The 27,343-nt window shown below is 45.2% G+C and overlaps 1 protein-coding gene across 3 annotated transcripts; it reads left to right on the top strand.

Moving 5' to 3' along the window:
* The first annotated feature begins 133 nt into the window (after positions 1-133).
* Positions 134-26,817, top strand: LOC310916893 (ATP-binding cassette sub-family A member 9-like). 3 transcript variants are annotated; one of them, XM_083874773.1, is made up of 39 exons: positions 134-564; positions 2,925-3,061; positions 3,468-3,678; positions 4,870-5,028; positions 5,258-5,358; positions 5,582-5,808; positions 6,697-6,835; positions 7,819-8,004; positions 9,110-9,257; positions 9,717-9,888; positions 10,448-10,506; positions 10,915-11,025; positions 11,119-11,294; positions 11,566-11,685; positions 12,013-12,151; positions 12,280-12,370; positions 12,654-12,793; positions 13,369-13,488; positions 14,348-14,543; positions 15,660-15,826; positions 16,553-16,680; positions 17,053-17,190; positions 17,695-17,808; positions 18,152-18,322; positions 18,675-18,785; positions 19,417-19,557; positions 20,656-20,724; positions 21,109-21,200; positions 21,647-21,767; positions 22,084-22,201; positions 22,641-22,732; positions 23,093-23,265; positions 23,818-23,893; positions 24,137-24,231; positions 24,794-24,913; positions 25,058-25,198; positions 25,521-25,600; positions 25,681-25,736; positions 26,290-26,817. In XM_083874773.1, exons 2-39 carry the CDS (start codon positions 2,960-2,962, stop codon positions 26,386-26,388), a joined length of 4,899 nt encoding a protein of 1,632 aa, XP_083730899.1. In that variant the 5' UTR covers positions 134-564; positions 2,925-2,959; the 3' UTR covers positions 26,389-26,817. The 3 variants fall into 3 exon arrangements, with proteins under 3 accessions (XP_083730899.1, XP_083730898.1, XP_083730900.1); XM_083874772.1 differs by having other exon boundaries at positions 135-564; positions 2,952-3,061; XM_083874774.1 differs by lacking the exons at positions 134-564; positions 2,925-3,061; positions 3,468-3,678; ... (1 more) ...; positions 5,258-5,358; positions 6,697-6,835 and having other exon boundaries at positions 5,740-5,808.
* Positions 26,818-27,343: the final 526 nt, after the last annotated feature.

The raw sequence follows: 27,343 nt of genomic DNA, 5'->3' as shown, positions 1-27,343 counted from the left end.
GTCAGCAGAAGTTTATTTCAACCTTTCCAATATGTTTTTTAGCTGGAAGAGCTGTTGCTATCCAGGAGGCAGCACTTCTCTGCTGCTCCTACTCTGTGGCCGATGCCACGGGGAGAGTTTGCCACCTTTTGTCCTTCCCCAGCCTGTGCTGTGACATCGTTGTTGACTTCAGCCCCTCTTGCTGCACTGAGAAACGCAGCAGAGCTCGCCAGAGAAAGGATTTTTGTGTGGTTTGTTGTGGGCCTTGTTTTTCTTCTCTTGGCCACGACTCAAGAATGTCCTGAGTTAACTTTCGGGACAATGCACACCAGCTCCTCAACAGCGATGTGCTCTATTTGCTTTCTCTGACACAAATAAGGCTGGAGCCCCGCCAGGAGGAAGGGGAAGGAAGCCAGGGGACAAAAAAAAGAAGCCGTGGTGTGAGGGATGTCTTTTGCAGAAGTGCCTGAGGGAAGAAAACGACAAAGGAGAGCCGGGAATCTCCGGGACAGTCAGCCTGTCCATCCCAGGGAGGCTCAGCATCTCTGCCCCTGCTCTGGATTCCTCTCAAACCTTCCTGTTGAGGTAAGGCTTAAGCATTCTTCCTAAGCCTAAATAAAAAAAAAAGTTATTTTAAAGGTATGAAAAGCCCCAGTAAATGATAATGCTGTCAATAACACCGGGTGAGGGTACAAATGTGTGGGTGGGGCATGGGGGCATCTTTCTAATAGATTGAGTTTGAGTCCAGCTTGTGTTTAACCTTAGGGGGGTTTAAAGGCAATAGAGTTATTTTTAAGGCTTACTTTGACAGGAAATAACACACCAGTGGAGCTCAGCTTATGGCAGAGGTTTATTTCCAGTGTTTCTCAGCACTACAAGGAAGCAGCAGCTTCAGCTCAGTATTTTAAGTGACCCAGGATGTACCAGGAGCAGATTTCTTTCCCTACCTCCAGTGTAAGCTAAAGTTTGAATTTAAAACTTCTGTTCATCTTGTGCTCTAAAGAACTCCACCTGAAATACCACAGCAGCAGAGAAATCAGTTGTGCCACATTTCCCCCAAACCCTGCAGCAGCACAGCTGGGGTCAGTCAGCACTGGGAGTGACAACAAAATCTGGGATGAGCTCCTGGTGTGCCACCTCTCCACCCCAGCCAGGATCTCCTAGAGGTTATCCCACAGGATAAATTCAAATTTTTACACACCTGGGTTTGTTGAGATCATCAGTGAGGGGAAAAATCTCTTTAGAGATGATGGCAAAAGCCAGGGCAAGTGTTTGCAGTGCCTGCTGTCTCATCACAAGGAAATTCAGCCCCTGGGGGCTGAATAGAAATATTTGGAGGAAGATAAACTCTGTCTTGCCTGTCAGCACCATGAGACATTGTGTCCCCCAGGACAACAGGGCAAGGTAAATCTTCCTTCCCGATGACAGGAAGGCTTGAAGAGATTAGGTCTGTAAAAGCTCTGGTTGTTCTACCTGAGAATCACTTAGAGGAGACCAGGATTTTGTTTCAGAGCAGATTCCAGCTCCTGATGTGACTGCAGAGCAGTTTGGCCATGTGAGCAGAGCTCGTTTACACAGAGATGCTGAATCCTTTTGCTCATTAAAGGATCCTCATGGTTATTTTATGGATGGTTAATGAGCACATACCTGCAAAAATCTGGCAGGCAGCTTTATGCTTTACTTCTTTCAGTTCCCACCACCAGCATTAACCAGGCAAAATAATAATCCTTGTTTTGCTTTGACCATGTCATTTAGAGGATTGACCATGTCATTTAGAGGACTCTGCCCTGTCTGCTGGAGTAACACATGCTCGTGGCCACTTGGTTTTCTCTCATTTTTCATCAAAAACCCACCCATGGCATCTCTCCCACGCATTTCCAAGAATTAGTTCTCTCGTGGCTCCCAGGTTCCTTCAGCAGATGCTGTTTACCACAAGAGCTCAGCTCGCAGCCTGGCCAGGAGTTGCTCAACACTTCTTGGTGCTGAGCCTACAGCACATTAAAATTACAACTAAAAGGATTTCAGGGATTTTAATTGACTATATTGTTGTTGTCTCTTGGATATGGAGCCCACCCAAGCTGATTAGGTCATGTAATGTGATAGTCCCTTTTTTATTTCATCAATAACTCCTCCCAAACTCCCCATGCTGCAGCATGGAAGTCTGAAATTCTGCTTTTTATCAGCTTTTGCTGCTGAGCCGTGAGGGTTGGAGTGTGTTGAGGGTGATGAGGTCTCTTGGACCCTGTGCTGCGGGGGTGGTTGTGCTCAGCACACAACATCTGAGTTTCTTCAGCTCATTCTTGCTGTAAAAAAGGGAGAAAAAGTTTCACTGCTGTCCTGGGTTGACAGTGCTTCCTATCCCATATCGTGGACTCCCTTGTTATGTCTAACAGCTGTCCCTGTTTTTCTGTTGGCTGGGCAGGCACTGTCTGCCCCCCCTTTTCTTGGCTCTGCTGGCATTCGCTCTCTTCTGCTCTGGGCTAGCCTGGCTGTGCTTCGCTTGCCGCTCTCTCTCTCCTTTACGCTGCTCATTTTCGCTGTTTCGTTTTTTTTTTTCCCTTTCCCTTTCTTTCCCTTCCCCCCCCCCAAAATAAGATTTTGGACCGGCACCAGATCTGACCTGACCTGAGAAATCCGAGGATCTCCGGGACCCATGAAAGAAGCTCTGCGCCCTCCCCCTCTCAGTAACCTGAGCCTTTTTTTTTCTTTTTTTCCCTTGTGTCAGGGGTGTTTATTCATTTGTTAATAAACCGGTTTTTTCCACTTTGTTCGAGAAATTCCTTCCCAAACCCAGGGCTGGGGGAGGGGTGGTAGAGGTTTTGTTATTAGGGGATTCCTTTGGAGGTTCTCCCCTAATTCAACCTAAACCAGGACATCTGCACAGCTGCAAGGACTGTGAAAATAAAACCAGTTGCCGCTAGTTTGGCTTTTGTTGTGTTTGAAAGCAATTTTCAAAAAGAAATTGTCTCTAGATTCAAAGATGAAGGCACTCCAGAGGAATATAAGTGTATTCCAGCAAATTAAAATTCTCTTGTGGAAAAATGTCCTGATCAAGTGGAGGATGAAGATGCAGAGCTTTCAGGTAAGAAAAAATTAAAAATAAAACCAACATAGTAGCTAATTACTGAGAGTGGCCAATCCCTGCTTGTCCCTAGACACCGATTTCTTTGGGTAAAATCAGAACTTAAAGTACTTTTGAGAAGCCTGACTGGTAATGAACACTTGAGGGAGACTTGAATTTGTTTTAAATGGTGATATTTTTGTCTGGTTTGTGACAAATGAGGGCACAGATGGGCTCTTGGAGCAGGTGATGGGCACAATGCAGAGAGTCTCTTTACCCACATCTAAGAAATGGGGGTGACCCAGTTCCTCTTTTTTATATTTTAATCCCACAAAGACTGAGAGTTCCCCTTATTTACATTTTAATCCCACAAAGAACATGTTTTCAAACCACCATGAAATTCTCCTCCCTGCTCTCCCTGGTGTAGGAGTGGATTCTATCCCTGATCTTCCTGCCCCTGGTGTTCATCGCGTCCTCCTTCATGTCCCAAATCCCCTACTCCGAGGTGCCCTTTAGCTACCTGGGCTACCTGGATGACCCTGCCTTCAACGCCAGCGGCGCCACCGTCACCTTCACCCCTGTCACCGCCACCACCAGGCACATCATGAGCAAAGTGGCCTCCAGCTCTCTCATGACAGGTGGGTTTTGCTTCTTAAATATTGAATTTCATTGTGATTTAACCTTGTTGAAACACTGGGCACTGAGAATTTCAGGCTTTCTGTGATAACCGGCACTGAGCCCCACAATGACATCAAAGTGTTTGATGACATTTATCACATGACATCAATGACATCAATCGATGACAACAAAGTGTTTAATATTTTTATTTAATATTTGTTCTTTCTAATTATGAGATTATAGTGTAATAATGTGCAGGACAATAATTCATTTCAAAAAACACACAAAAACACTGCATTGACCTGAGTGCTTGTAAAAGGCTTCCAAAATTGAGTGATGACACTCAATTATGGGATTGTGGGTGTGGAGTTTGAATAGAAGTGTGTGATATCACAGGGTGGAAAACTCAGAGTTTAAGGCTTTAGAATATAGTAATATATATATAAAGCAAGATGGAGGTTTTAGGGCATAGGCAAGTCCTCCTTTTTCACCTTCTTCATGGGCTTGGGTGGGATATTGTAATTGGGTAGAAAAATCCTCATTGCAGACCACAGATGGTTGGTTATTGGTTTAAAAGTAAAAATAATTCAGGTGTCATTTCATAATTGGACAGTTTGCCCTTAAAAGGCCTTGTAGAAAGAGAGATGGGGGCTCAATTTTTACCTTGGTAGATGGAAGTGCTGTAGGACTCACAGCCTGTGAGACTGTAATCGAGATAAGAATTAATAAACATCTGAGTCCAAACATGAAAACTGCATCTCCTGAGCATTTAATCTTGGCTCTAGCAACAGAAAAGAAGATAAAAAACCCACATAATCTCTTGTGCAGGTTCTATGTTGTAGCAGCTCTCCAACATCTTGGATGAGGGGAGAAAATTCATCCTAAATCCTCCATTTGCACAAATATTTCCTCTCTAGGATTTAAACTACCTGTGAGGCCACTTTGCTCTTCTGAACTGGAAAGCTCTGCCTTATCTAACATCCCCTAATAACTTTTAAAATACATTAAAAAAAAAAAAAAACCCACATTATTTTGAGGTGCATTTCTTCTCAACTGGTAAAGTCTGAAGTGTTTAGGGCTGCCTCCCTGGCCAGTGAGAACTGGGAAAGGAGAAATTGCAGTGCTAAGAAAGCAGAACACTCCCTCAATGCCTGTGGACACATTTCCAGACTCACCAAATCTCATGGCAATGTTTTTCTGACACCCCATAGGGATAAAACTAGAGGAGCTGGATGATGAGAGAGCCATGGAGGAAGCCTGGATCTCAAATATGGGAATTATAGGAGTTGTATTTAAGGACAACTTCTCCTACCACCTCAGGTTTCCCATCAGCCATGTGGTTATTCCCAATGAAGTCGTTGGATACATAGGTAACACAAAATGAGAACTTCAGGGTGGTTGCCTGGTGTGGACAGGGTGGGAATAACCCATGTTTGTTAAGTGATGGAATAAATTGTGGGTTGGGGTGGTTCGTTTTGGTTTTTTTTTCTTATCATTGCCCACTTGAAGGGTTTCCCGCAGTGCTAGTGTGTTTTTGTCATTACATTTGATAGTGAAAATTAATTATTTTTCATTAGTGTGATGCCCTTTGCCTTGCAGACGGCTGCTCCAATTTCTCCTTGTGGCACTGCTACAGCCCAAGGTACTGGTTCAAAGGCTTCCTGTCCCTGCAGTCCAGCATTGATGCTGCCATTATAGAGGTAAATCCAATTTAGGAACTGATGGAGGCATCCTTTTATTTTAAACATAATATAGGAAAGGCAAACTCTGCTGTGTGAATAGCAAGGGATGGGTTTGTCAAAAAATAAAGCAGCTTTAAAGAGTCAATCCAGGGAGGATGAAGCAGGATATTCCTTGTACAAAAATGCACCTCAGTGCAGAAAAGAAACAAAACACTTATCTGCTGACCTTGCATTCCTTTAGATGGTGACAAACCATTCTGTTTGGGAAGAAATGGAATCCATTGGTGGCGTCCAAATGGCGTCCCGGAGCGTCATCTTCTCCCTCAGCCTGGAGTACAGCTTCATCATGATTATCTCAGTGTTGTGCTTCTTTCCCTTCATGTATTTCTTATCCAAGAATGTCACACGGGAAAAGAAGCAGCTCAAAGTGCTGATGAAGACCATGGGGCTGCAGGACATTGCATTTTGGTGAGTTCTCTTTAAAGTGGAACATGTTCGCCAAAAAAATCAGTCTGTTCCTGGGGATTTCATTGAGAAGCCAATTAATGAGTTCAGTGGGTTTGTAACTTTTCTCCAGCACTTGAAGCTGTGAGATTGATTCCTGGTGAAGACAAGGAAACACCCTCGTGCAAACATTTCAGTCAGTCAATGAAAGAAAACACTTGCATTGCTTGAAAATTTATGTTGAGTATTAGTTGATGTGATGGGTCACTGTTTTTGTTCAGTTTTTCCACCAGAGGGTTGAGCATGGCAGTGGTGTCCTCTGCTCCCTGGGGAATTTCCTGCTAAGCTGGATCACCTGTCTGTTCTGTGGGCATGAAAGAGAAATTATTGGCACGGGAAATAATTAATATTTAAACGTCGACACTCCTAATGTGCAGATGAAGTTGTAAGCAGAGCTGTAAATTACCCACAAGGCTGATTGCAACAGTTCTGGCATCTTTTACCCTGCTAGGATCAGGATTAATACACACAAGTCACAGTTTCGTGTTCAGACTCAGGTGTTTGTTATTTCTTATCTATTTACAGATTCATGAGCCGTAAGCTCTAACAGCAAGGTGAAAAATGGCTCTGTCTATAACTCTTCCCAAGGTCTTTTAAGCATATAGTCCAATAATGAGATGACACCTATAATATTTTTACTTTTGACCCAATAATGACCACCCAAGGCCTGCAATGTTGACCTTTTTCACTCCATTAGAAAAATCCACCCAAAACCATGAAGAAGAAGGAAGAAGAAGGACTTAGACAATGATTTAAACCCTCCATGTTGCCCCATATATATTACTATAGACTAGAACCCCAAAATCCAAGTTTCCAGAATTGCAGCAGCTGATGGCACCTTTCCCTCCCCAGGCTGTCCTGGAGTTTGCTGTACTCTCTGTATGTGCTGATCCTCTCCTGCCTGCTGACAGCCCTCGTGCTGCAGGAGCACTTCTACACCAGCAGCTTCCCTGCAGTCTCACTGCTGTTCTTCCTCTATGGTCTGGCGTGTGTAAGTCAGGCTTTAAAGACGGATTTCCTCCCCATATGATTTATTACCTGTTGGGTTTTATCTTCTTTTTGACAGGGTTAAATGTGTCAACCGCATTTCTTGTTCAGACTCGGATGTTTATTAATTCTTTATCTCTATTACAGTCTCACAAACTGTGAGTTCTACAGCACTTCTCACTAATAAACTAAAAATGGAACCTTATCTCTCTCTCTAGAAGGCCTTTTAAAGATAAACTGTCCAATTATGAAATTACATCTAAATTATTTTTACTTTTAACCCAATAACCAACCACCTGTGGCCACAATGTGGATTTTTCTACCCAATTACAAAATCCCACTCAGATTCAGGAAGAAGACAAAAGACTCAGCCTATGCCCTAAAATCACCATCTTGCCTTATATATATTACCATATTCTAAACCCTTAAACTCTAAGTTTTCTACCCTGTGATATCACATACTTCTATTCAAACTCCACATCCACAATCCCAGTGCTGTCACTCAATTTTGGGAGCCTTTTCCATGGCCTCAGGTCCAATGCAGTGTTTGCTTGGGGGTCAGAGACTGTCAGCACAGAAAGCCTGAAATTCTCAGTGCCCAGAATTCCAACAATTACTGTGCTGATGAGCCTGAGCTTTGCTCCAGAGCCTTTTGCACAGTGCTCAGGACTTTTGTGGGCCACCCTGGCTGAAACTTCTGAGTGGCTTTTCTCTAGGTCAGCAGCAAAGATTTCACCTGCAGCCTGAAGGGCTGACAGGCTCTTGTTTGGCTACAAAAGGCCCAGTTTGAACCTCAGATCAGCCCACTCAGAAGGGCTTTAGTGGGTTTTGTTGTACAGACTCAGCTCAGCAGAGATCTGCTGCCTGGCAGATGGAAGTGCTGCTGTTCAGGATATTTATTAGAGATCTGCTGCCTGGCAAATGGAAGTGCTGCTGTTCAGGATATTTATTTCCTTCAACGGTTGAAGGAAACTTCTGTTCTTACAGATCCACCTGGTTTTCATGCTCTGCTCCCTGTTAAAGACCTCCAAGCTTGTCAGCTCCGTGGGCTTCCTCATCATCTTTATCTTCGGGTTCCTGAGCCTGGCAGTGCTGATAGAAGATGTCCCCGACCCCCTGAAGTGGTTTCTGGGTCTCATGTGTCCCTTTGCATTCAACACTGGTATTGCCAAGGTAGGGGGGCACCACCCCTGCAGCTGAACCTTCCCCTGCTGGTAGAGAAAGGCACAGGAATTCCTGCCCTCAGCTCAAAAATCCTGCTGGAATTATTGCCCTTAGCTCAAAAATCCTTCTGTAATTCCTGCCCTCAGCTCAAAAACCCAGCTGCAATTCCTGCCCTTAGCTCAAAAGCCCAGCTGTGGAACATTCAGGCAACTTTTTCTTCCTCTCCACAGCCTGTCTGAAACCCCCACATGAGCTGAGCTGTGCTGGGCAGCATACAGGGGCTCCAATGCCCCCACATCCCATTCCTCTGATTTAAAAGCAGATGAATGCAGAGACAATCGGAGCCCTTGGCACAAAAAAAAAAAAAAAAAAAAAAAAAAAAAAAAAAAAAAAAAGAGAGAGAGAAATCTGCTGTTGTGCACGTCTGCAGCTTCCACATGACCCCGAGGAAGCCCCATCCCTGCACAACAAGAGCCCCATTATCCTGGGGAACATCAGGGACAGCATCCTTGGCTGCCCAGGCACTCCCCTCCTCCTGGCAGCAGGGGCTGTGTAAATCCAGCTCTGAATTCCTCCCCTTCCTCCTTCCCCACCCTGGATAAATCCCTGTGGTTTCCCACTTTGCCATTAGTCATATCTCCCCTCCTCTTTCTAGCTCTGGTAATCTAGTATTTGATTTCTTGATATATATATATAAAGAAAAAATCTGCCTGGGAGAGGAGATTTCTGCACCAGCAGGAAAAGCGACTGAGTTTGTTAATTCGCCATATGGTTAAATCAATCATTATGTAAATTATAACATTTTTGTCGTGACTCTGTCACATCAAGAGTGCCAGTATCAGATTTTTTGAATGGATCTCCTCTAAAACTCTCATATTTTCTTCTGTTTCTGGACTGTTCTGGAAAATTCTGGATGAAAGCATGAAGATCTTTGCATGGAGTAAATTCATTCCCCTTTCCCCTTAGAAAGAAAATAAGAAGAGTTGGTCAATATTGTAGATGATTTCTGGGTTAACAAACAGAATTGCATCCATGGCATGTGCATATTTTTCCAGCCTGAAATTTATTCTTCTTTCTCTCTTTTTTTTTTTTCTTTTTTTTTTTTTTCTTCCAGATTTTCCAGTTAGAGAAATATAAAATAGGTTTCACCTTTTCCAACCTTATGGATGAAGCATACTTTTTATTTTCAACATACATACTGCTGGTGTTTGACTCAGTCCTGTACATGCTGCTGGCTCTGTATTTCGACAAAATTCTGCCAGGTAGCAATGGTTCATTTTTATTTACATGGATTGCATGGGTTATAGCAAGGAAATGATGGGCTGCTCCATTCTTGGACTCAACCAAAATAAGGTGTGGACTAAAATAAATTTATAATGTCATGGAGTGACTTTTCTGTTTCTGCCACAAGCCAGATTCAGAGAATCAATGATAACAAAGTGTTTAATATTTTTTATTTAATATTTTGTCCTTCTAATTATGAGATTATAGTGTAATAATGTGCAGGACAAAACTTTAATTCATTTCAAAAATTGAATGCATGACATAAATCCCTGAATCCAACCTTCTTGTCTCCTTTTCCTCTGCTCCAAACCTGGAGGTTTTGACTGGGAAAAGCAGAAATTTTGTACTTATTTGAAACTCCTAAAAGTTTAGCCTAGAATGGTGTTTTGGCTGTGCCTTTGGTTAATGACAGAACATCATTTTTGCTTTATTTGCAGGCAAATATGGGATCCCAGAACCTCCTTTGTTCTGCCTGAAGGGCTCGTACTGGATGAGGAGCAGGAGAGGCTCCAGCAGGGACGTGCCCAGAGCCACAGCAAACCCTGAGGAGCTCCTTGGGGATGATGTGGAACCTGTGCCCCCCCAATTCCTGGGGAAAGAGGCCATCAGGTAAAGAGAGAAGGAATTGCTTGTGTCTGGTTTAGTGTTCCCCACTCCTTCCATCAGCTTGGGCTGGACTTTTCCAGGCAGTTTTCATGGTCGTGAGGCTCCTGCAAAACGTTTTGTTTCACAGAGAAAAATTAGAGATAAAATGATAATTCAGACTGGTCACTAAAGGTGAAATTTAGATAAATTTAGATTAATAAATAAATGGGGTTTTTTTGCTGTGGTCTTTCAATGTCCCTTAGGGACAAAAGGGAGAATGAAGAGGGCAACTCATGGTAAAAGTCTTGCAATGAGTTTGGCCTTGTCTTTGCCAGCCCTGCTGCCCCAGTTTTTGGTGCCAGGTTGGATGTTCACACCAGGGCACAGAGCCTGTCAAACCTGAGACTCTCAGCTTTGTTTCTCAGCACTTTTTGTTTTCTTCATGCCATTTCTGTCATGGTAACTTAAGGTCCATTAAAATGCAGAAGAACAGCAGGGAAAAGAATTTACAATGTTTACAATTACAAGAATTTACAATCAAAAAAAGAAATACCAAATAATAACCTCCTGACCTTCCCTTTAGGCTCCACAATATTAAAAAAGTCTATAAGAAGAAGGACAAGAAGACAGAAGCTTTAAGAGGTACGAAAGCTGTGAGATTGATTCCTGTTAAATACAAGGAAACACCATTGTGTAAACAGTCAGTCAATGAAAAAAACCACTTACATTGCTTGAAGATTTATGTCATATATTAATTTATGTGACTAATCACTGTTTTGTCCAGTTTTTACTGATTTGCTGATTTTAATAAGAGTAAAGAGAAGAAAGATTTAATTTTTTTTTTAATTATTTATGTTTTTTCTGCTAAATACAGACCAATGCCTTATGCCTTTAGTTGAAGGTTTGCAGAGCTTTACCCCACTCAGTGCTCTTTTTGCCCAATTATTACCACTTAATTCTTGTACATTTTGACTTCTCTTGCCTTTGACAGTGAGTGGGGGCAATTCAAACCCCATTTCTCCCCAAACTCGATGGTTTTTTTTGTTCTAGGTCTGTCTTTAAACATTTATGAGGGTCAGATCACCGCCTTGCTGGGCCACAGTGGGGCTGGAAAAACAACTCTGCTGAACATGCTCAGTGGGCTCAGCTTCCCCTCCGAAGGTTAGGAGGAGGCTGGGATGGGGTGGCCTTGATCCAAAAGCTCCAAAGATCAGTCCATTCCCCCTCATCCCCTTTTTTTATCCCCCTGGACAGGCTCTGCCAGCATCTACAACCTCAGACTCTCCGACACGGGAGACAGGGAGGAGATCAGGGGGATGGTCGGGATTTGCCCGCAGTTCAACCCGCAGTTCGAGGTCCTGACGGTGAAAGAAAACATGAAAACTTTTGCGGAAATCAAAGGCATCAAGTCCAAAGAGGTAGAGCAAGAGGTGAGTGGGTGCTCCCCACCATTCCATAGAGACTCCTTTTGCTCAAAGAATCCACCTGGATCTTCTGAGAATTGAAGCTCCAAGCCCCAGTGTCCAACCTGGCCTTGGACATTCCAGGGAATCCAGAGGCAGCCACAGCTTCTCTGTGCCAAGGCCTCCCCACCCTCACAGGGAACAATTTCTTTCTGATCTCTAATTTAAATCTAAATCTACCCTAATAAAGGATGGAAGGACATGGCTGCTGAGAATGGACATCCTTGTGCTGTTCTAGGTGCAAAACATTCTGGAACTGCTGGATATCAGCAACATCCAAGACACTCAAGCTGAAAAACTGAGTGGTGGACAGAAAAGGAAGTTATCCATTGGAATAGCCATGCTTGGAAACCCCCAGGTAAGGCAGCAGGCATGGCTCTGGGATGTAGGAAATACTCGGGTCCAGCATAATTAAAACCTTGGACATGTGTTTGGCTCTAGGATTTCTGACTTTTTTTAAGTGCTTATAATTAGAATTAATAAATTTCATTATATATATATTTTTTTTTTAAATTCATAACCCACCTTACCAGGTGAGTTTTGAAGCAGACAGAGCTCCCTGAGCTCTCACAGCCCTCAGAAGAGACACCCTTGTCTAAAAGATGCTCTGGGTCTCTTGCCTTCGGAGCACCAAACCCCAAAGACACTCCAGCAGTGAGGAATGTCTTTTCCATCCCTCCTGCAGGTTTTGCTCCTGGATGAGCCCACGGCAGGGCTGGATCCTCTCTCCAGGCACCAGGTGTGGAGCCTCCTGCGGGAGCAGCGTGCGGGGCGGGTGATCCTATTCAGCACCCAGTTCATGGACGAGGCCGACATCCTGGCGGGTGAGCACAGCTCTGCCCGGGGCATCCCTGGGGATAACCCTGGAGCACAAAGCCCCAAAAGATGGCAACGTGCAGTTCTAGTTCTGGTGCTCTGAACTAGAAATTCCTTTGGCTTTTCCTTTCTACAGACCGCAAGGCTTTTATCTCGCACGGGAGGCTGAAGTGTGTTGGCTCTTCTCTGTTCCTGAAGAAAAAATGGGGGATTTGCTATCATTTAAGGTATTTCCTTAAGCCCCAGCAATACCTGGCAACGTACAAGTACAGGAGACACCAGAATTAATGAGAGCCTAGAGCAGATGTCATAAAAAAAAATTACCTGCATTAAAATCCAGCTCCATTAACTGAAACAGCAGTAAGAGTTAGGGTTAGTTAATCCAGAGTAAGGAATGAATGAATGAAGAACATTGGAGTTTTCTTTTTATGCATCCATAAAATGGTGGATGTTGTTTGTTTGGGTTGTTTTTATTCCAAACCTAAATGTCTGGTTTTTTTCACACAACAGGATCCATGTCAGTGAGTCTTGTGACCTGGAGAATCTGACATCCCTGGTGAAAGGGTACATCCCCAATGCCATCTTCTCAGGACACACCCAATATGAACTGAGATATAAACTGCCTTTAGAAAACGTGAATAAATTCCCAGGTAATGTATGTGAAAATAATTGAGAATTGTCCCAAGAGAAATAAAAAATAATGACGAATGTAGGGAAGGAGAAATGCAAAGGGAGATTTTTTTACAGGAGTCACATCAGGACTTTAAAACCATTGCAGTTTGGGTTTTCCCCACAATTTTATCATACATTTAAGATCAAATTGTGCAACAAATGCTTTTCTACTCTTTGCAGTGACAAACACTGGCCCAGGCTAAACTGGGCCATGTGTGTTACTGAGAGTTCAGTTCTCTTTGTGTTAAATGAGAAAACAGAGATAAGAGAAAAAAACCCCCACACAACCTGCACTGCAGTGCCCTTTTCTCACCCACCGTCCCCATCACTTCAGCCTGAGATCCCACAGAGGATGAAAACACTCTAAAATGCTGAACACCTTCCATGAGGGATGCCTCTGGCAGTTTTGTGCTCCTCCACACCTTTGTGTCCTGGCAGTCCATTGCTTTGTTGCATTCCCTGTCACTGGAGATGCTCTGGTCAGGCTGGATCAGCTGAACCAGAGAGGTCTGGATATCTGTGCTTATGCCTTGATTTTATCTCTGTCCTGCAGATCTGTTCAGTGGCCTCGACAGCTGCCCTGAGCAGGGAATTATCAACTATGGTGTCAGCATGACAACACTAGAGGACGTGTTCCTGAAGCTGGAGGGAGAAGCCATGGCCAACCAAGAAGGTACAATTTACAGTCCACAGCCAAAGACATCAGCTCACATGCAGTAACCTCCTGTCTGAGTTTGGAAAGACAGGTGTCTGCCAGGGGAAGCTGGAGCTTCCCTTGGAATGGAGAATGCAAACCCCCTCCCTACAAATTATTATAATTTTGCAATTAAGGGGCTGTCAGGCAAAGATACGGGAATAGGAATAACAGTTCTTTACTAGGAATATTAAAAATAAAAATGTAGTAGTACAAAAAAGCAAACAAGCAAAAAAAAGAAAAGCATTGACAGAGTCAGAACACTCCTGACCCCCTGTTGGTTCAGGGTGTTGGTGTCAGCCCAGCCCAGCCCTCCTGCAGTGCCAGATGTGGTTCTGCTGGAGCAGAGATGATCCTGTAGAAGGTCCAGTGGTGCTGAGCTGGGTCTGCTCTCCCTCTGGGAATCCAGTGCAAACAGGCTGTGCTGCTGTTCTCAATGCCAGGTTTGATCCAGGTGGGAATGCTGGGCTCCTCCCCCTGGGTGGAGCATCTCCCCATGGGCTGATGGAATTGGATCAGCCCTGCAGTGAGCCTGGATGGGCCATGGACAGCAGAGATCCCCTGGGGGGAGGATGGAAGGGATAAAGAACACAGCCCCAGCTGGTTTTAACAGCTGCCCATTAACAGAAGACACCCCCTTTGGAGTTATGAGGGTGGGTCATGGAAGAAATAAAGAACACTGCCCTACCTGGTTTCAACAGATAATAACAGAATACACATTTTTGGTTTTATTTTACACTGCAATCCAAGACACTTCCAAAGGTGGCTCTTAAACTCTCATGAGCCCCAGCCTAGAAGCTGTGCCTAGACATAACCATGCGTGTGGATCTCCCCACAGATGAGCACATCCCTGGGGAGGAGTGGGGAGGAGCAGCCCCAGGAGACCCTGACGAGGCAAGGCCAGGCTCCCTGCTGCCCTCGGACACTGGGAAGGCATCAGAGCAGGGCCTGGCCCTCTGGAGGCAGCAGGTCTGTGCCATGGCACGGGTGCACTTCCTCAAGCTCAAGAGCTCAGCCAAGAACCTGCGGTCGCTGTAAGTACCAAAGGGGTTCTCCCCCAGAGGTCTGGGAGTGGACACGGTCACACCAAGGGGGTACAATTTCCACACCTCTGCTTCAATGAGTTTGGATTAATTGATATGAGGTCTTGGTTAGGAATGATCTTTGGTCATCTGCACTCAGAGGAGGGGGAAGGTTTGTTTTTTTTCCTGTCCAGTGTCAGTAATGCAGAATCTCCCTTTTGCGTGTTTTCATTTCTCTGCTGAATAATTTATGCAAGAGAAACCCATTTTCTTTCCAAAGAAAAGAACCATTTAGAAATGCTTTTATATCAAATGGAGGAAGTTTTAAAATAAGTCAGGGTGTACAGAGAGTACTTTCAGGCTTCCTCTGGCCTTTTTTTTTTTTTTCTTTTTTTTTTTTAAATTCTCTTGTGTTGCCAGTGTTTGAACTCATTTGGCCCCACTGATGTTCAAACTGGACTTTCCTGGTGGGGTACAAGGAACTAAAGGAACATGCTGATTTATGAAAACCTTGTATCCAAAGGAAGTCTGAAAGACATTTAATGGCCCTAAAACATTTAGAAGACTCTGATTTATGAAAACCTTGTATCTAAAGGAAGTCTGAAAGGCATTTCATGGCCCTAAAAAGTTGAGCAGTCCAGTCCTGAGGTTCTCTCCCTGTTACATTTTGAATCATTTGGTGAATGATCAAGGTTTGAGACTTCTGGAAATAAAATTCTCTCTGGTCATTGGTGACAGGGCCTGAGGGAATGGCTGGAGCAGTGCCAGGGGAGGTTTGGGTTGGATATCAGGGAAAAGGTTCTTCCCCCAGAGGGGCTGGGCACTGCCCAGGCTCCCCAGGGAATGGGCACAGCCCCAAGGCTGCCAGAGCTCCAGGAGTGTTTGGACGCTGCTCCAGGGATGCCCACAGTGGGATTGGTGGGGTGTCAAGGCCATCAGTTGGATCCATGATCCTTGTGGGTCCCTTCCAAGTCAGGATATTCCATGATGCTATAAAAATTACCAAAAGACTTTTACCAGAGCATTGGGTGACCTATCACCTACCATTCCAACACACAAATGCATTCTGAACTCTTTTCTGCTGAATGCCTCTTTTCAGAATGTTTACTCATCTCTCTGTTAACACAGTTTGCTGCTCTCTGTGGTTTTCCTGCTTCCTCTGGTGCTGCAAGTGTGCGTGGTGGCTGGCTGGCAGAGCGTGAGTGCCTGGCAGCTCTCCCCTGCACGGTACTTCTTGCCCCTGGGGAGGAGATCCTACAGGGAGACCACCCCACTCCTGATCTACAACCACACAGGTGAGGCCACGAGCCTTCCCTCAGCCTTCCCAGTGCTGGGCTTCCTGCTGCTCCAAAGGAAAACACAGGACAGAGAAGATGGATGTAGATGTAGAGGATCCAAGGGGGAATGGAGGTTTTAATGAGGGAAGAGAGTAGGGATTGTCTTTAAAGGGTTTTGAGGGAAATCTACTGTGGCTTCAGCAGCTGGTGAGACCCTGATAAGAGGTGTGCAAAAAGGTATCAGAGCAGGTGAGATAGGATGGGGACAGGGTTCTCTCCCTGCCACAAATCCAGGTCTCTATCCAAGCAAATTCAGAGTGTGTGATTTTCAAAGCAGGAACCACACTCCAGGCTCACTCATACTGAGTCAAATTAATGGGCTGCTTCCAGAGTTTCACCTTCAGCATTCCCATGGGTGGATGATATTTCATGTTAATTAGCCAGAGAATGACACTGGATAATCTTCATCAGATGGTCCCAAAGGAAAATGCATTTTGTAGCACTTTGGAAAAGGCTGGGGGAGAAAAAAAGACAATGCAAAAATTCAGACTGAAATCCATTAACTTCCCAAAAACTAATGTGCAATAATCCAGCACACATGTGCTGCCTGATGCCCACAGCTATTAGATTTCCTCTGGTTTTGTTTGGTGGTCATGGATTTAAAAGTAAAAATAAAAGTCAAATCATCAAAGACTCTTTTGTTTTCCAGTGTTATAATTCCTCTGTTTTTGGTCCTCACACCAGGCACAGGCATTGATGATTTCATCCATGTGCTCCAGAGCCAGGATCTTACAGTGGAAATAGCAAAGGAGGAAAATATCACAGAGAAACTACAACAAAACGGGGCTATAAAAGTGTCCCGTGAAGGTCAGGTGAGGGTTTTTCTCCTCTCCCTCCAGTTTCCTCACAACAATTGAATAATTAAGCAAGATGCCTCCATCAGCTCTCCCTGTGGGATGACCTTGTTAACTTTTTGTACCACAGCTAGGAAAATGAGGAAATGTTTTGAGCAGTAAAGCCCATGCTAGAGGAGACTTTATCTCCCTAACCTTCTGCCTCAAAATGTACATTTTTAGCACAGCAATACAGACTTCCAGTGCCTCATCATTTGTTTATTTTAGCAAACAAGACATAAGCAAAGCTATTTCAGGCCTGGATTTTCCTGGTGTTCTCCTTTCCTACTGCTGCCCTGCTGTAGATGAGAAAAGCCAGGAGTTCTCACCTTGTCTTCCTGTCCTTTGAAGAGCTACAGGTTCATCGTGCTGTGCCACGTGGAGGCCATCAACTGCTTCCCCGTGCTGGTGAACATCATCAGCAACTCCCTGCTGAGAACCCTCAACTCCACCAGCCACATCCAGGTCTGGAGCCACCCCTTCTTCTCTGTAAGTGAAGCCAGAAGGTGTCAGAAAATCATTTAAGGTCTCAGATTTTAATGGGAAGCCTTGTAGAGCTGTCTGAAAGTGTAAATCCACCTTCCTTCATGGTACCTCTGGAACCACCACGTTTGACTTCAGGAAAACCAGATCTGATATTCCCCATGTGGGTCTCAAGGGCTGCTGGATGGAGGGAGTGGCTGGGAGGGTTTCTCCAGGAGGTTCCTTATTTTCTCCATCACATTATTCAGATTTTGGCCCATCAGTTGATTATGCAGAGATGCATTAGAGCTCCCCACAAATCTGGGATGGAGGAGTGGGACCTGCACCACCCACGTCTCCTCACTAGCAAGCACTTTGCATGGCTCTGGTTTGGGAAAACCTTCCAAAATTTGGTTTCCAATCCCTCCTTTTTTGTTCATACTGCCCTGTAATCCACAAGAAATGCAGTAAGAAGAATGGTAAAATGAATTGTAGGCATTTCCCACAAATTCTTTGTTCTTCTGTTTTCAGCTGGTCAATCCCCACTTCTGGAATTTTTTTATAGCCGGTAACGTCATTTATATGCTGCTGTTATTCCCTGGCTTTCCTCCTCACTTTGCAATGGGCTACACGCAGGATTGCAAGGTAAATTCCTTGAAATGGGGCAGGTTTGGGGTGGGCAGAAGGGATCACAACTGCACTGCCAGAAGGATGTTTGAGTACAGAATCATGGAATCATTTATGTTGGGAAACACCTCTGAGGTAACTGAGTCCAGCCCTATGATTGGCAACTGTGGGTGTTTTGATCCATGGGAAGTTTTGCAGACAGCACAAAATATTAAAAGACAAAAAGAGGTCGAACTTTACCCCAGAATCACAATGGTGCCAGGTTTTACTCCCTTTTCATTTCCTGGGGCCACTCCCGTGGGTGCAGTTGGCAAACCAGGCACCAACAAAAAAAACACGCTTTAAAATTGTGCCTTCCCAGGTGGGAGCTCGTGCCCAGCTGCGGATTTCGGGGCTCTTTCCCTCAGCCTACTGGTGTGGCCAGGCCCTGGTGGACATCCCCCTCTGCTGGATCCTGCTCTTCTCCATGTTTGGCCTCCAGTTTGCCCTGAGCAGCAAGTTTTTCAGCAACACTGGCACCTTCTTCTTGCTGGTACTTCCCATTCTGGTCCTTGCTGATACATCCCATTCTGGTCCTTGCTGGTTTGCTTGGAAGGGATTGAGGGAAAATATTTCGTGTGGGTGCAGATGGTGCTGGAACACTCTTGTTCCTCTTCCTGACCTTCTTGTTTCCCCTCCTACCCTTTGGGTTTCTCCAGCTGGAAATAAAAGGCAACAAATCTTGCTTTAATGCATTCCTTTACACATCAGAGTAAAATTGTGGTAATTTCTAAATGCCCTGATCTTATTGTGTGATCATTTCCACTGCTCCCCCTTGCTATAGATGGGTTTCTGGTGGTTTGCCTCACTCCATTTTCTCCAACAAAAGCCTTTCTTCCCTGTAGGTCGCGGGGACATTGGGTTATGGAATTTCCATCGTTCTCTTAGTCTACCTGATCTCCTTCAGCTCTCGCAAAGGATGGAGCTGTGATGTTTGGTCTTTCATCCTGATAGTGGTGAGCAAATGGTTGGATAATGCACTGCTGGGTTTATGGACAATTTGAGATCTTAAGGGTGAGCCAGATGTCAGAACACCAAGCAGAGATGTGCAGCGTAAATCTGGGCGTGTTTCATAGCAGCCAATTCCGTATTGAATTTGTGTCACCGTGTTCTGTTGCCACAATCCTGCTGTGACATGGGGAAATACCTGGATCCAACCTGAACTGGTGCAGGAACAGAGGCAAAAAATTAATTTATCACTCTCCTTGACACTCCATATCCAAAAGATATAAAGTGTTGAGACAGGAGCTATCAGGCTAGACACTGATCATCCAAGCCCGGCCTGGAAGGAGGTGGATTATTGGTATGGATTGGGTTGGGAATGAACAGGATGGGATCCCATGTTTGTTTTTTCTGCCTGGAGCAGCCCAGTCCCTGGGAAGAAGTCTCCCCAGCTGGCCCAAAGCAGTAGCCAACCCTCAGACAGAGACAGATGAAGATCTCCTGAGCCCTCTCTCTGTCTCTCTCTTTTTTTTTGTCCATTTTTATAAATTCAACAGGGAAGTGCAGAGCTAGACTCACACAGTTTTAATAAGCAGTGAGTAACCCTTCCCATCAGCTGAGTTACCCTCATGTTTTATTTTCCAGGTGTGCTTTGTTTCTTTTTTCATCAGCAGAATCCTCGATTATCTGTCCCAACACAGTGCCTCCCTCTACGCTTTGTCCCTCTTGGTTCCCGTGTACCCCCTGATGGCTTTTGTGGCTGATTTTGTGATCGACTCCCCACAGGTGAGTGGTGGTTCTGGGCAAGGAGAGGCCCGAAACACAACCCTGGGTCCTTGTGACCAAAGTCTGGGGGTAACTACACCATAATCTGGGGGTAACTGCACCAAAATCTGGGGGTAACTGCACCAACATCTGGTAGTAACTGCACCAACATCTGGGGGTAACTGAACCAAAATCTAGGGGTAACCACACCAAAATCTAGGGGTAACTCCACCAGTCTAGTGGTAATTGCACCAAAATCTGGTGGTAACTGCACACTGGGAAGGCTCATCCTGGGTAGGATTTTCCACAGTGCATCATTAGGTGATTGTTTCAGCTCAGATCTCATTTTCCAGCTCTTTGTTAGGGCTGGGGGTGTCTTCTTGTGCAGCTGTGACTGTGGATTAGGTAAAAAACTCCTCATTCTTTCCATGCAGAGTCATGGAATGGTTTGGTTTGGAAGGGACCTTAAAGTTCATCTCATTCCACCCCCTGCCATGTGAGGGGACACCTTCCACTAGACCAGGTTGCTCCAAGCCACATCCAAGTTAGCCTTGGACAATGCCAAGGTTTCCTTGGACAATGCCAATGGAGCAGCCACAAAGTCAGTCAGCTTTGGCTTGACCAATCCTAAGAGAAAATCTGAAGCCACAGATCTGTCTTTGCGTGGAAAAAAAACCTGAATGAGAATTTAGAATACTCACAAGGGGCTTTACTCTGTGCCAGCTGAGGGGGGTGGTGGAAAGTCAAATGAGAATTTAACAAAACCCCCCCAGCCACATGCAACACTGCTGATAAATGATGAATTACTGAGGGGTGAAGTCCAAGGAGGAGACACTCCTCTGTCCTGTCCCACTCACCTCTTCTCCAGGGGGAGCCAAAGCAGAGATGTTTTCCTGAGACAGAACATCTGGTCCATGTACTGAGAGCTGTGACATGTTGTGGTGTAGGACCAGGGTTCCCAAAGCCAAACATCTGTATCTGTTCATCTGTGTGCTGAATGTTTGGGGAAAATCAGAAGTTTTGCAGATTTCAAAATAATTTTTGAGCATTAAGCAGAATGATACTGAAGAACTGCACACCTTAATTGAGTAATTTTTTTTTTTTAATTTATTCTTACAGATGTTCATGGAGGACACTGGGACATTTAGTGCAGCTTCAGACCTTCATGTACTGATTGCTGTCTTTGCAGTAAGAAAACATTTAACATTGTTTTTATTGAGGAACGTGGGTTTCCCAAAGCCCTTCCTCAGCTATGAAGAAGCAGGAGGAGGATCTGGGTGGGCTTGGGTGACATTTTACCCACTGTGCTAAAATAATTTCACATCTTTGAAATGGGGAAAGCAAAATGAAATAAGCCCAGATCACCTCGTGTTCTCCTGTTATTTTATGAATTGGAGTTTTTCTGCCCTTAGTGCTTTCTGCAGTGTTGATTGCACTGAGTTTCAATGTTAATGGGCTCCATTTTCACATATTCTGTTTCCCTCATGTGTTTTACAGCACTGCCACCACCTCAGTGCCAGCTATGGTGGGAGGCAAGGCAAGGCTGTTAATGTGGCAACCTCTGTTTTTCAGCCTTACATCCATTCTGTGCTGTTCATTCTTCTCCTTCGCTTTTTGGAGTTAAAATATGGAAAAGCAGTGCTGAGACAGGACCCAGTATTTAGGTTTGTATAAACACACATGCACATGTGAGATCTAAACTCCTGCCCCGCTGCTTCTCCTTGAAAACATCATTGCATTTGTGTCCCTATTTTTAAATATATATCTATTTTTTTAATACTGGTGATATTTTATTACTTAAATAGCCCCTTAAATAATGCAGTGGTGTGATAATATAGAACAGCTTTTAAGTTATTTAGTGCCTCCATAGGATGTTGCCTGTGCTGTGGGATGTACCAGCTTCTTTTTTGGTACGAAACAAAGATTATAAACATCATCATCACCATCATCATCCCCAACAATAACAATAATGATGATGATATTAATAGTAGTCATTATAATACAGCATAAATTCGATCCCAGGGAAATTCACTCTTAGTCTATCCAAAATGCTCTGGTGGAGGACAAAGGTAAAGAACAAGATCCTAAGCTAAAGCTGGTGGGTTTTCAGGATTTCCCCCAGAAAAGAAAGCAGCCAGCAGCACCCCAAGGAGCTCGAGGACGAAGATGAAGATGTCAGAGCTGAAAGGGAAGCAGTGAGAAATGCCATGGTGGCCCCGAGCCAGGACGAGGTACCCCTGAGTGTTGTCCTTCTTGTTTTGTTTGATTTTTCTACCTGGTAAAACACAAACCAGTGCAGGTCAGTGCTCTGGCTGTGCTTTTCTCACTGGGAAAATCAAAATTCCAAAAGTGTGGGTTCCATCAGGAGAAGAAAGCTCTTAAGAGGAACTCGGACAATAAAGTGTCCTGTTGCACCTCATATTCCTGGTGAACTATAAAACAAAGGTCTTCAGAAGGTTTTCTGCCTTTTTAATGGAAAAACATAACTGAAGGATTAATGCTGTCCAAGACAATAAATTAATCTCGCTTCTTCCTCCTTGCTTTCAGAAATCAGTCATTATAGTCAGCAATCTCTGCAAGGAATATAATATAAAGCAATCTGGCTCGTTTTTTAAGAAGAAGAAGAAAACAGCCACCAGAAACCTTTCCTTCTGTGTTAAAAAAGGTGAGAACTGGGACTGTTCTCCCAGACCTGTATTGAACCCTGAGTTAATTCCCTGCACATTCTCAGTAACCTGAGCAAGGACAGAAAAGTCAAATCCATTTGTTCTGTTTTTAAAGCACCTTCAGTCTGGGCTTGATGTGTTAATGGTGCATCCCATTAATGACCTGTGACTGTCCATTATCTAAAATAAAGATAAAATAAAGATCCCGGGGAGAGGAGACCACTTTATCAGTGGCTCCTGGGAGCAATTCACAGCATCAATTTAAGTTGAAATTTCATGGGCTCTCTGAGCTTGTATTTTATAAAATAAAACCTTTTATTTTATATGATCTTTGATGTTAGTAGGCTGCCTTTTCTGAGCTTTTTGTTTTGTGGGACTGTGCATGATATATTTCTTGAATGGGGAATAGTCCTAAGAAATTCTGTGTATTGACTGCAGGAGAAGTGTTAGGACTGCTGGGGCCCAACGGAGCTGGGAAAAGCACAGCCATCAAAATGATCACTGGAGATACAACCCTGACTGCTGGGCAGGTAGGAGACACCTGGAGACAAGGGATGGATCCATGACAAAAATCCAAACCTTGCACCCAGGCTAAGCTAACATTTTTATCAAGGCTGCAATTTTGATCAGAGCATTATTATTGATCAAGGTTTTAATCGAGTTCATTGTGCTATTAAATTAAATAATGCATGAATAAAATGATGGTGAGCCACTCCTAATTTTGATAAGCTGTTGCATCCACCGTAATTGTCACATTTATATTCAAGAACAGTGTGAAATCACTCCCTCACTGTGGGTTTCCTCACCTTAAACCCCACAATCTTCCCCTGAACCACCCCTTGTGCTGGGCAAGGCTGTGTCAGGGGACAATGCCCAGGCTGGTTGTGCAGGTGCTGATGAAGAGGGGAGATGGAGGAGGCTCCCAGGACCAGGCTCCCGCATTCCTGGGATACTGTCCCCAGGAGAACCCCCTGTGGCTGGACCTCACCCCGCAGCAGCACCTGAGGGTCTACGCGGCCGTGAAGGGGCTGCGCAAGGAGGACACGGATGTTGCTGTGCACAGGTACAGGTGGGGGGCTGGCATGTCCCCTGTCCCACCCCTCAGCCACGGGGAGGGCACCACAGAGTCAAAATTCACAGAGGAAACTTTGAAAGAAACTCAGGAAACTCGGCAGCAAAAGCGGTTTTGTGCTCGATGCCGTGATTTAGTGAGTGGGTTAAGAAAACCTCCAATTTTCCTGAGTGCTTTTGGTGGGGGATAAATTTACCATTGATGCCCTTTTAAGAGTGTTATCTTTAGACAGCTTTCCTGAAATCTCTGATGTTAGGGTTTGGCACCACAAGAAAGGGTGCTGAGCTGACACTGGCAAGGGGGAATGGATTCATAATGCTGTTGACACTGAGGATGGGTTTAGAAAAGAGCTTGTGGCTTATTCAGTGCACTCTGCTTCAAATAGTCACTTACATTTTAATAACACAATAAATGTTTAATGAAAACAAGCAAGAGCCAAGACCAAGAGGAGAAAAGTTCCTTTTCCTTGTCATTTTGGGAACACTTGATGAGAGTATTGATTGGAAATAATAAAAATGTTCTTTTTTCATTTTCCCCCTGCAGAATTGTGAATGCTCTGCAGCTTCAAGACTTCTTACACAAAAAAGTCAGAAAATTACCTGCTGGGATAACCAGAAAGGTGTGTGTAGGGGTCACTACAATGCTCAAGCCCTAATTAAAACTCTCCTTCCTGAGTGGAGGGACCAACCTGTGCCCTGGGAGATCCTCCCGTGGGGTGGGGTGACAGAACTGAGCCTTTCCCAAACCCACATTTCCCATAAGTCAGAACTCCCAAGGACAAGGAGGCTCTGCCCACAGCTGTGTGTGGGCACAGTGCCAGGCTGTGCAGGATGTTTCCCTGAGCCTTTTCTCCGTGTCACAGCTGTGTGTGGCACTGTCCTTGCTGGGCAACCCCTCGGTGCTGCTGCTGGACGAGCCCTCCACTGGCATGGATCCCAACGGGCAGCGCCGAGTCTGGTGAGCACCAACCCGGGCACGGGGCCACCACACTGGGAGAGGGGTGGGAAGCCAAAAGGAGATGTTTAAAGTTCCATCAAAAGAGTTCTGCCCCATCCACAGATGGTGGCGTTGCAATGGTTCTGTTGGAAAATATGGTTTTTGTCTCTCTCTAACTCAGGAGAGACAAAAGGAGCAAGGACAGAGAAAAGCTATTTTGCCTTCATCCTTCTTGCAAGATTTAGGACAGTCTTAAATGGGAATTGGGAGAATTCATAAAGATACTTGAGCCAAAACTATTTTTTGTCATTATTTCAAAGCATTACCTTGTGCTCGTTAATTAGGACAGTCCTAAATGGGAATTGGGAGAATTCATAAAGATACTTGAGCCAAAAGTATTTTTTTGTCATTATTTCAAAGCATTACCCTGTGCTCATTAATCTAAAGTTGCTGCATGTGAAAATTCTGTTCTTATTTTAGGGGAAAGGCATTTGGAAGGACAAAGATATAAGAACAATGCCTGATATTTCTAGGGAGTGTTAGATTTAATTTTTTCCATATATTTTTTCACTCTGATGCTCAGGAAAACCATCCGGGATGCCCTGAAGCCCAAGGAGTCAGGAGCCATCCTGACCACGCACTACATGGAGGAGGCAGAGGCCGTGTGTGACCGTGTGGCCATCCTGGTGTCCGGGCAGCTCCGGTGGGTGACAGCACCTGGAACTGACCCCGCTGCTCCTCCAGCCTCACCTTCCGTGGCTTTCATGGAGTGTCCCCTGGTTTCCTTCTCAGGAAGGAGCAGGTGCTGAGGTGACAATGTCACCTCTGCTCCTCCCTGCCCTGCCAGGTGCATTGGCTCCATCCAGTACCTGAAGAACAAGTTTGGCAAAGGATATCTCCTGGAGATCAAGGTCAAGGATCCAGAGAGCGCTGACGTGCTGCACGCTGAGATTCTGAAGATTTTCCCGGGTGCAGCCCGCCAGGAGAGGTGACTGTAAAATACGGGATGGGGACTGGTTCCAGCACTGCCTCATCCCTGATAACATGCCTGGTGAGATGGCAGGAGAGGCAAGTATAAAGTATGGGATGAGGAGTGGTTCCAGCACTGCCTCACCCCTGATAACGTGCCTGGTGAGATGGCCAGACACAGGATCTCAGCTGGAGAGGGATGAACAGCTGATCTGATTTCATAATGTCACCACATCCAGCCCTCCTGTGATCCCAGCAGCAAGTCATCCATACATCCATAAAGGTTTGACCCCAGAACCTCAATACAGAGCAAGAATCACCTTTTCTTCTGTTTCCTCAAGGTTCCCCTCTTTGCTGGTCTACAAGGTCCCAATGAAAGATGCACTGCCCCTGTCCCAGTCCTTCTCCAAGCTGGAGGAAGGTGAGAACAAAACCAAGTGACTTTTTGAAAAGGCAGAGCAGCAACTGCTCATTTTCAACCCTCTTCCCCTTTCTCCCCAGCCAAACAAAGCTGCAGCCTCGAGGAGTACAGCTTCTCCTTGAATACTCTGACTCAGGTAGGTGACTTTTATTTGTGCTGTAAAGGCAGGAGCAAGGACAAAAGCTGCAGCCAAACATGCAGTGGCAAAAGGCAGCTCCACCAAAAAACTGCCTGAGGGTGGTGGGTGAGGAGTTCTCCACTGGTAAAGTGGTGGAAAATGGTTTGGGGTTTTTTACTGCTGGGATTTTGCGTGGTGGGAACAAGTCTGGATGAAGTCTCAGACCCCACTTGGTCGAGAAAGGCACACAAAATACACAAGGATGGAGCTGCCCACACGTAGCCCCTCTGGGTGCCCTGGAAACCGCAGATTATTTATTGCTGCTTGTACAAGGCTGGTGGCAAAGATGAGGAATGTTTAACTCAATCCATTGGTGGGGAAAACCTGTATGGAATTTCCTACAGGCAGGTGATGCCTGTCTGGTGACTCCAGAGAGCACAGGAGGCTCAGCTCCTGCTCTCCTGCTCCCTCCAAAAAGCCTTTCCACGCCTCTCCCAGGGGCTGCAGAGCTGTGACTCCTGCAAAGGAGCCTCACAGAGGAATAACCCAAGCGTTCTCTTGCCCATTTCAGGTGTTTCTGGAGCTCTCCCGAGAGCAGGAAAAGGATAATTTCGATCTGGCTTTGGACGGGGCTTTCGATTGGAAACAGCTGCAGCAAGAGGACTGTTAAATGCTCATTTATGCATTGCTCAGTATTAACCAAACTGCAATTATTTACTGCCACTCTCAGTGTACCACGGGGAGGGGAACAGGCTCCTTTCTGATGCAGAAGATGTTTCCTCTGCATTCTGCAGGGGTCTCAGCCCTGCTCCAGGCTGCACTTGCAAAGGCTGGATGATAAAATAGTGCCTGCTCTGGTGAGAGCTCTTGTCAAGCCAGGCAGGATGAAGCAGAGGGACTGAAAGCTTTGCAGAAAGAAGGGTCCTAATCCATCTCTGGGGATCAAATCTCTCTGGATCTGGGTGCATCAGGGAATCTGGACACGGTGCCACCCTCCTGGGTTCCTCTCCCACCAAAGTCTGGGACTATGTGCCTACAACATGTTCTGTCTGGAATTTGCACTCTGTTTTCATGCCCTTCCAATAAATGTCTCTATAGAAACTGCAGTTCCATCCTCATCTGTCATCACTGCTGGGGACCTTCAGGAACAGCTCCAACCCCCTCCCCTGGGGATGGGGATGCTGCAGAGGGCAGGAAGATGTTTACCTGGCTCAGCAAATGCTCAGGCTGCCCTCCCTCCACTCTGGGGTGAGTAGTTGTCAGTCCTTCCCCTGGAAATGGCCTAGGTAGAGAAGAGAAATTTCCAGGGATTCCTAAGACTGGCTAAAGAGAACTGGAGAGGGACTTTTTACAAGGGCATGGAGTGAGAGGACAAGGGGGAATGGATTCAAAATGACAGAGAGCAGGTTTAGACTGAATATTGGGAAAAAATTCTTCCCTGAGAGGGAGGTGAGACCCTGGCACAGAGTGCCCAGAGAAGCTGTGGCTGCCCCATCCCTGGAAACACTCAAAGCCAGGTTGGATTTGGTTTGGAATAACCTGATCTAATTAAAAGTGACTCTGCTCACTGCATTGGATGACCTTTAATGCTCTCTTCCAACCCAAATCCTTCAATTACTTTCCTT

The sequence above is a fragment of the Zosterops lateralis genome (genome assembly GCF_965231275.1).
Source record: "Zosterops lateralis genome assembly, chromosome: 18".
Taxonomy (NCBI): Eukaryota; Metazoa; Chordata; class Aves; order Passeriformes; family Zosteropidae; genus Zosterops; species Zosterops lateralis.
The sequence above is the reverse complement of the archived record's forward strand: the minus strand, read 5'-3'. Positions and strand labels throughout refer to the sequence as shown.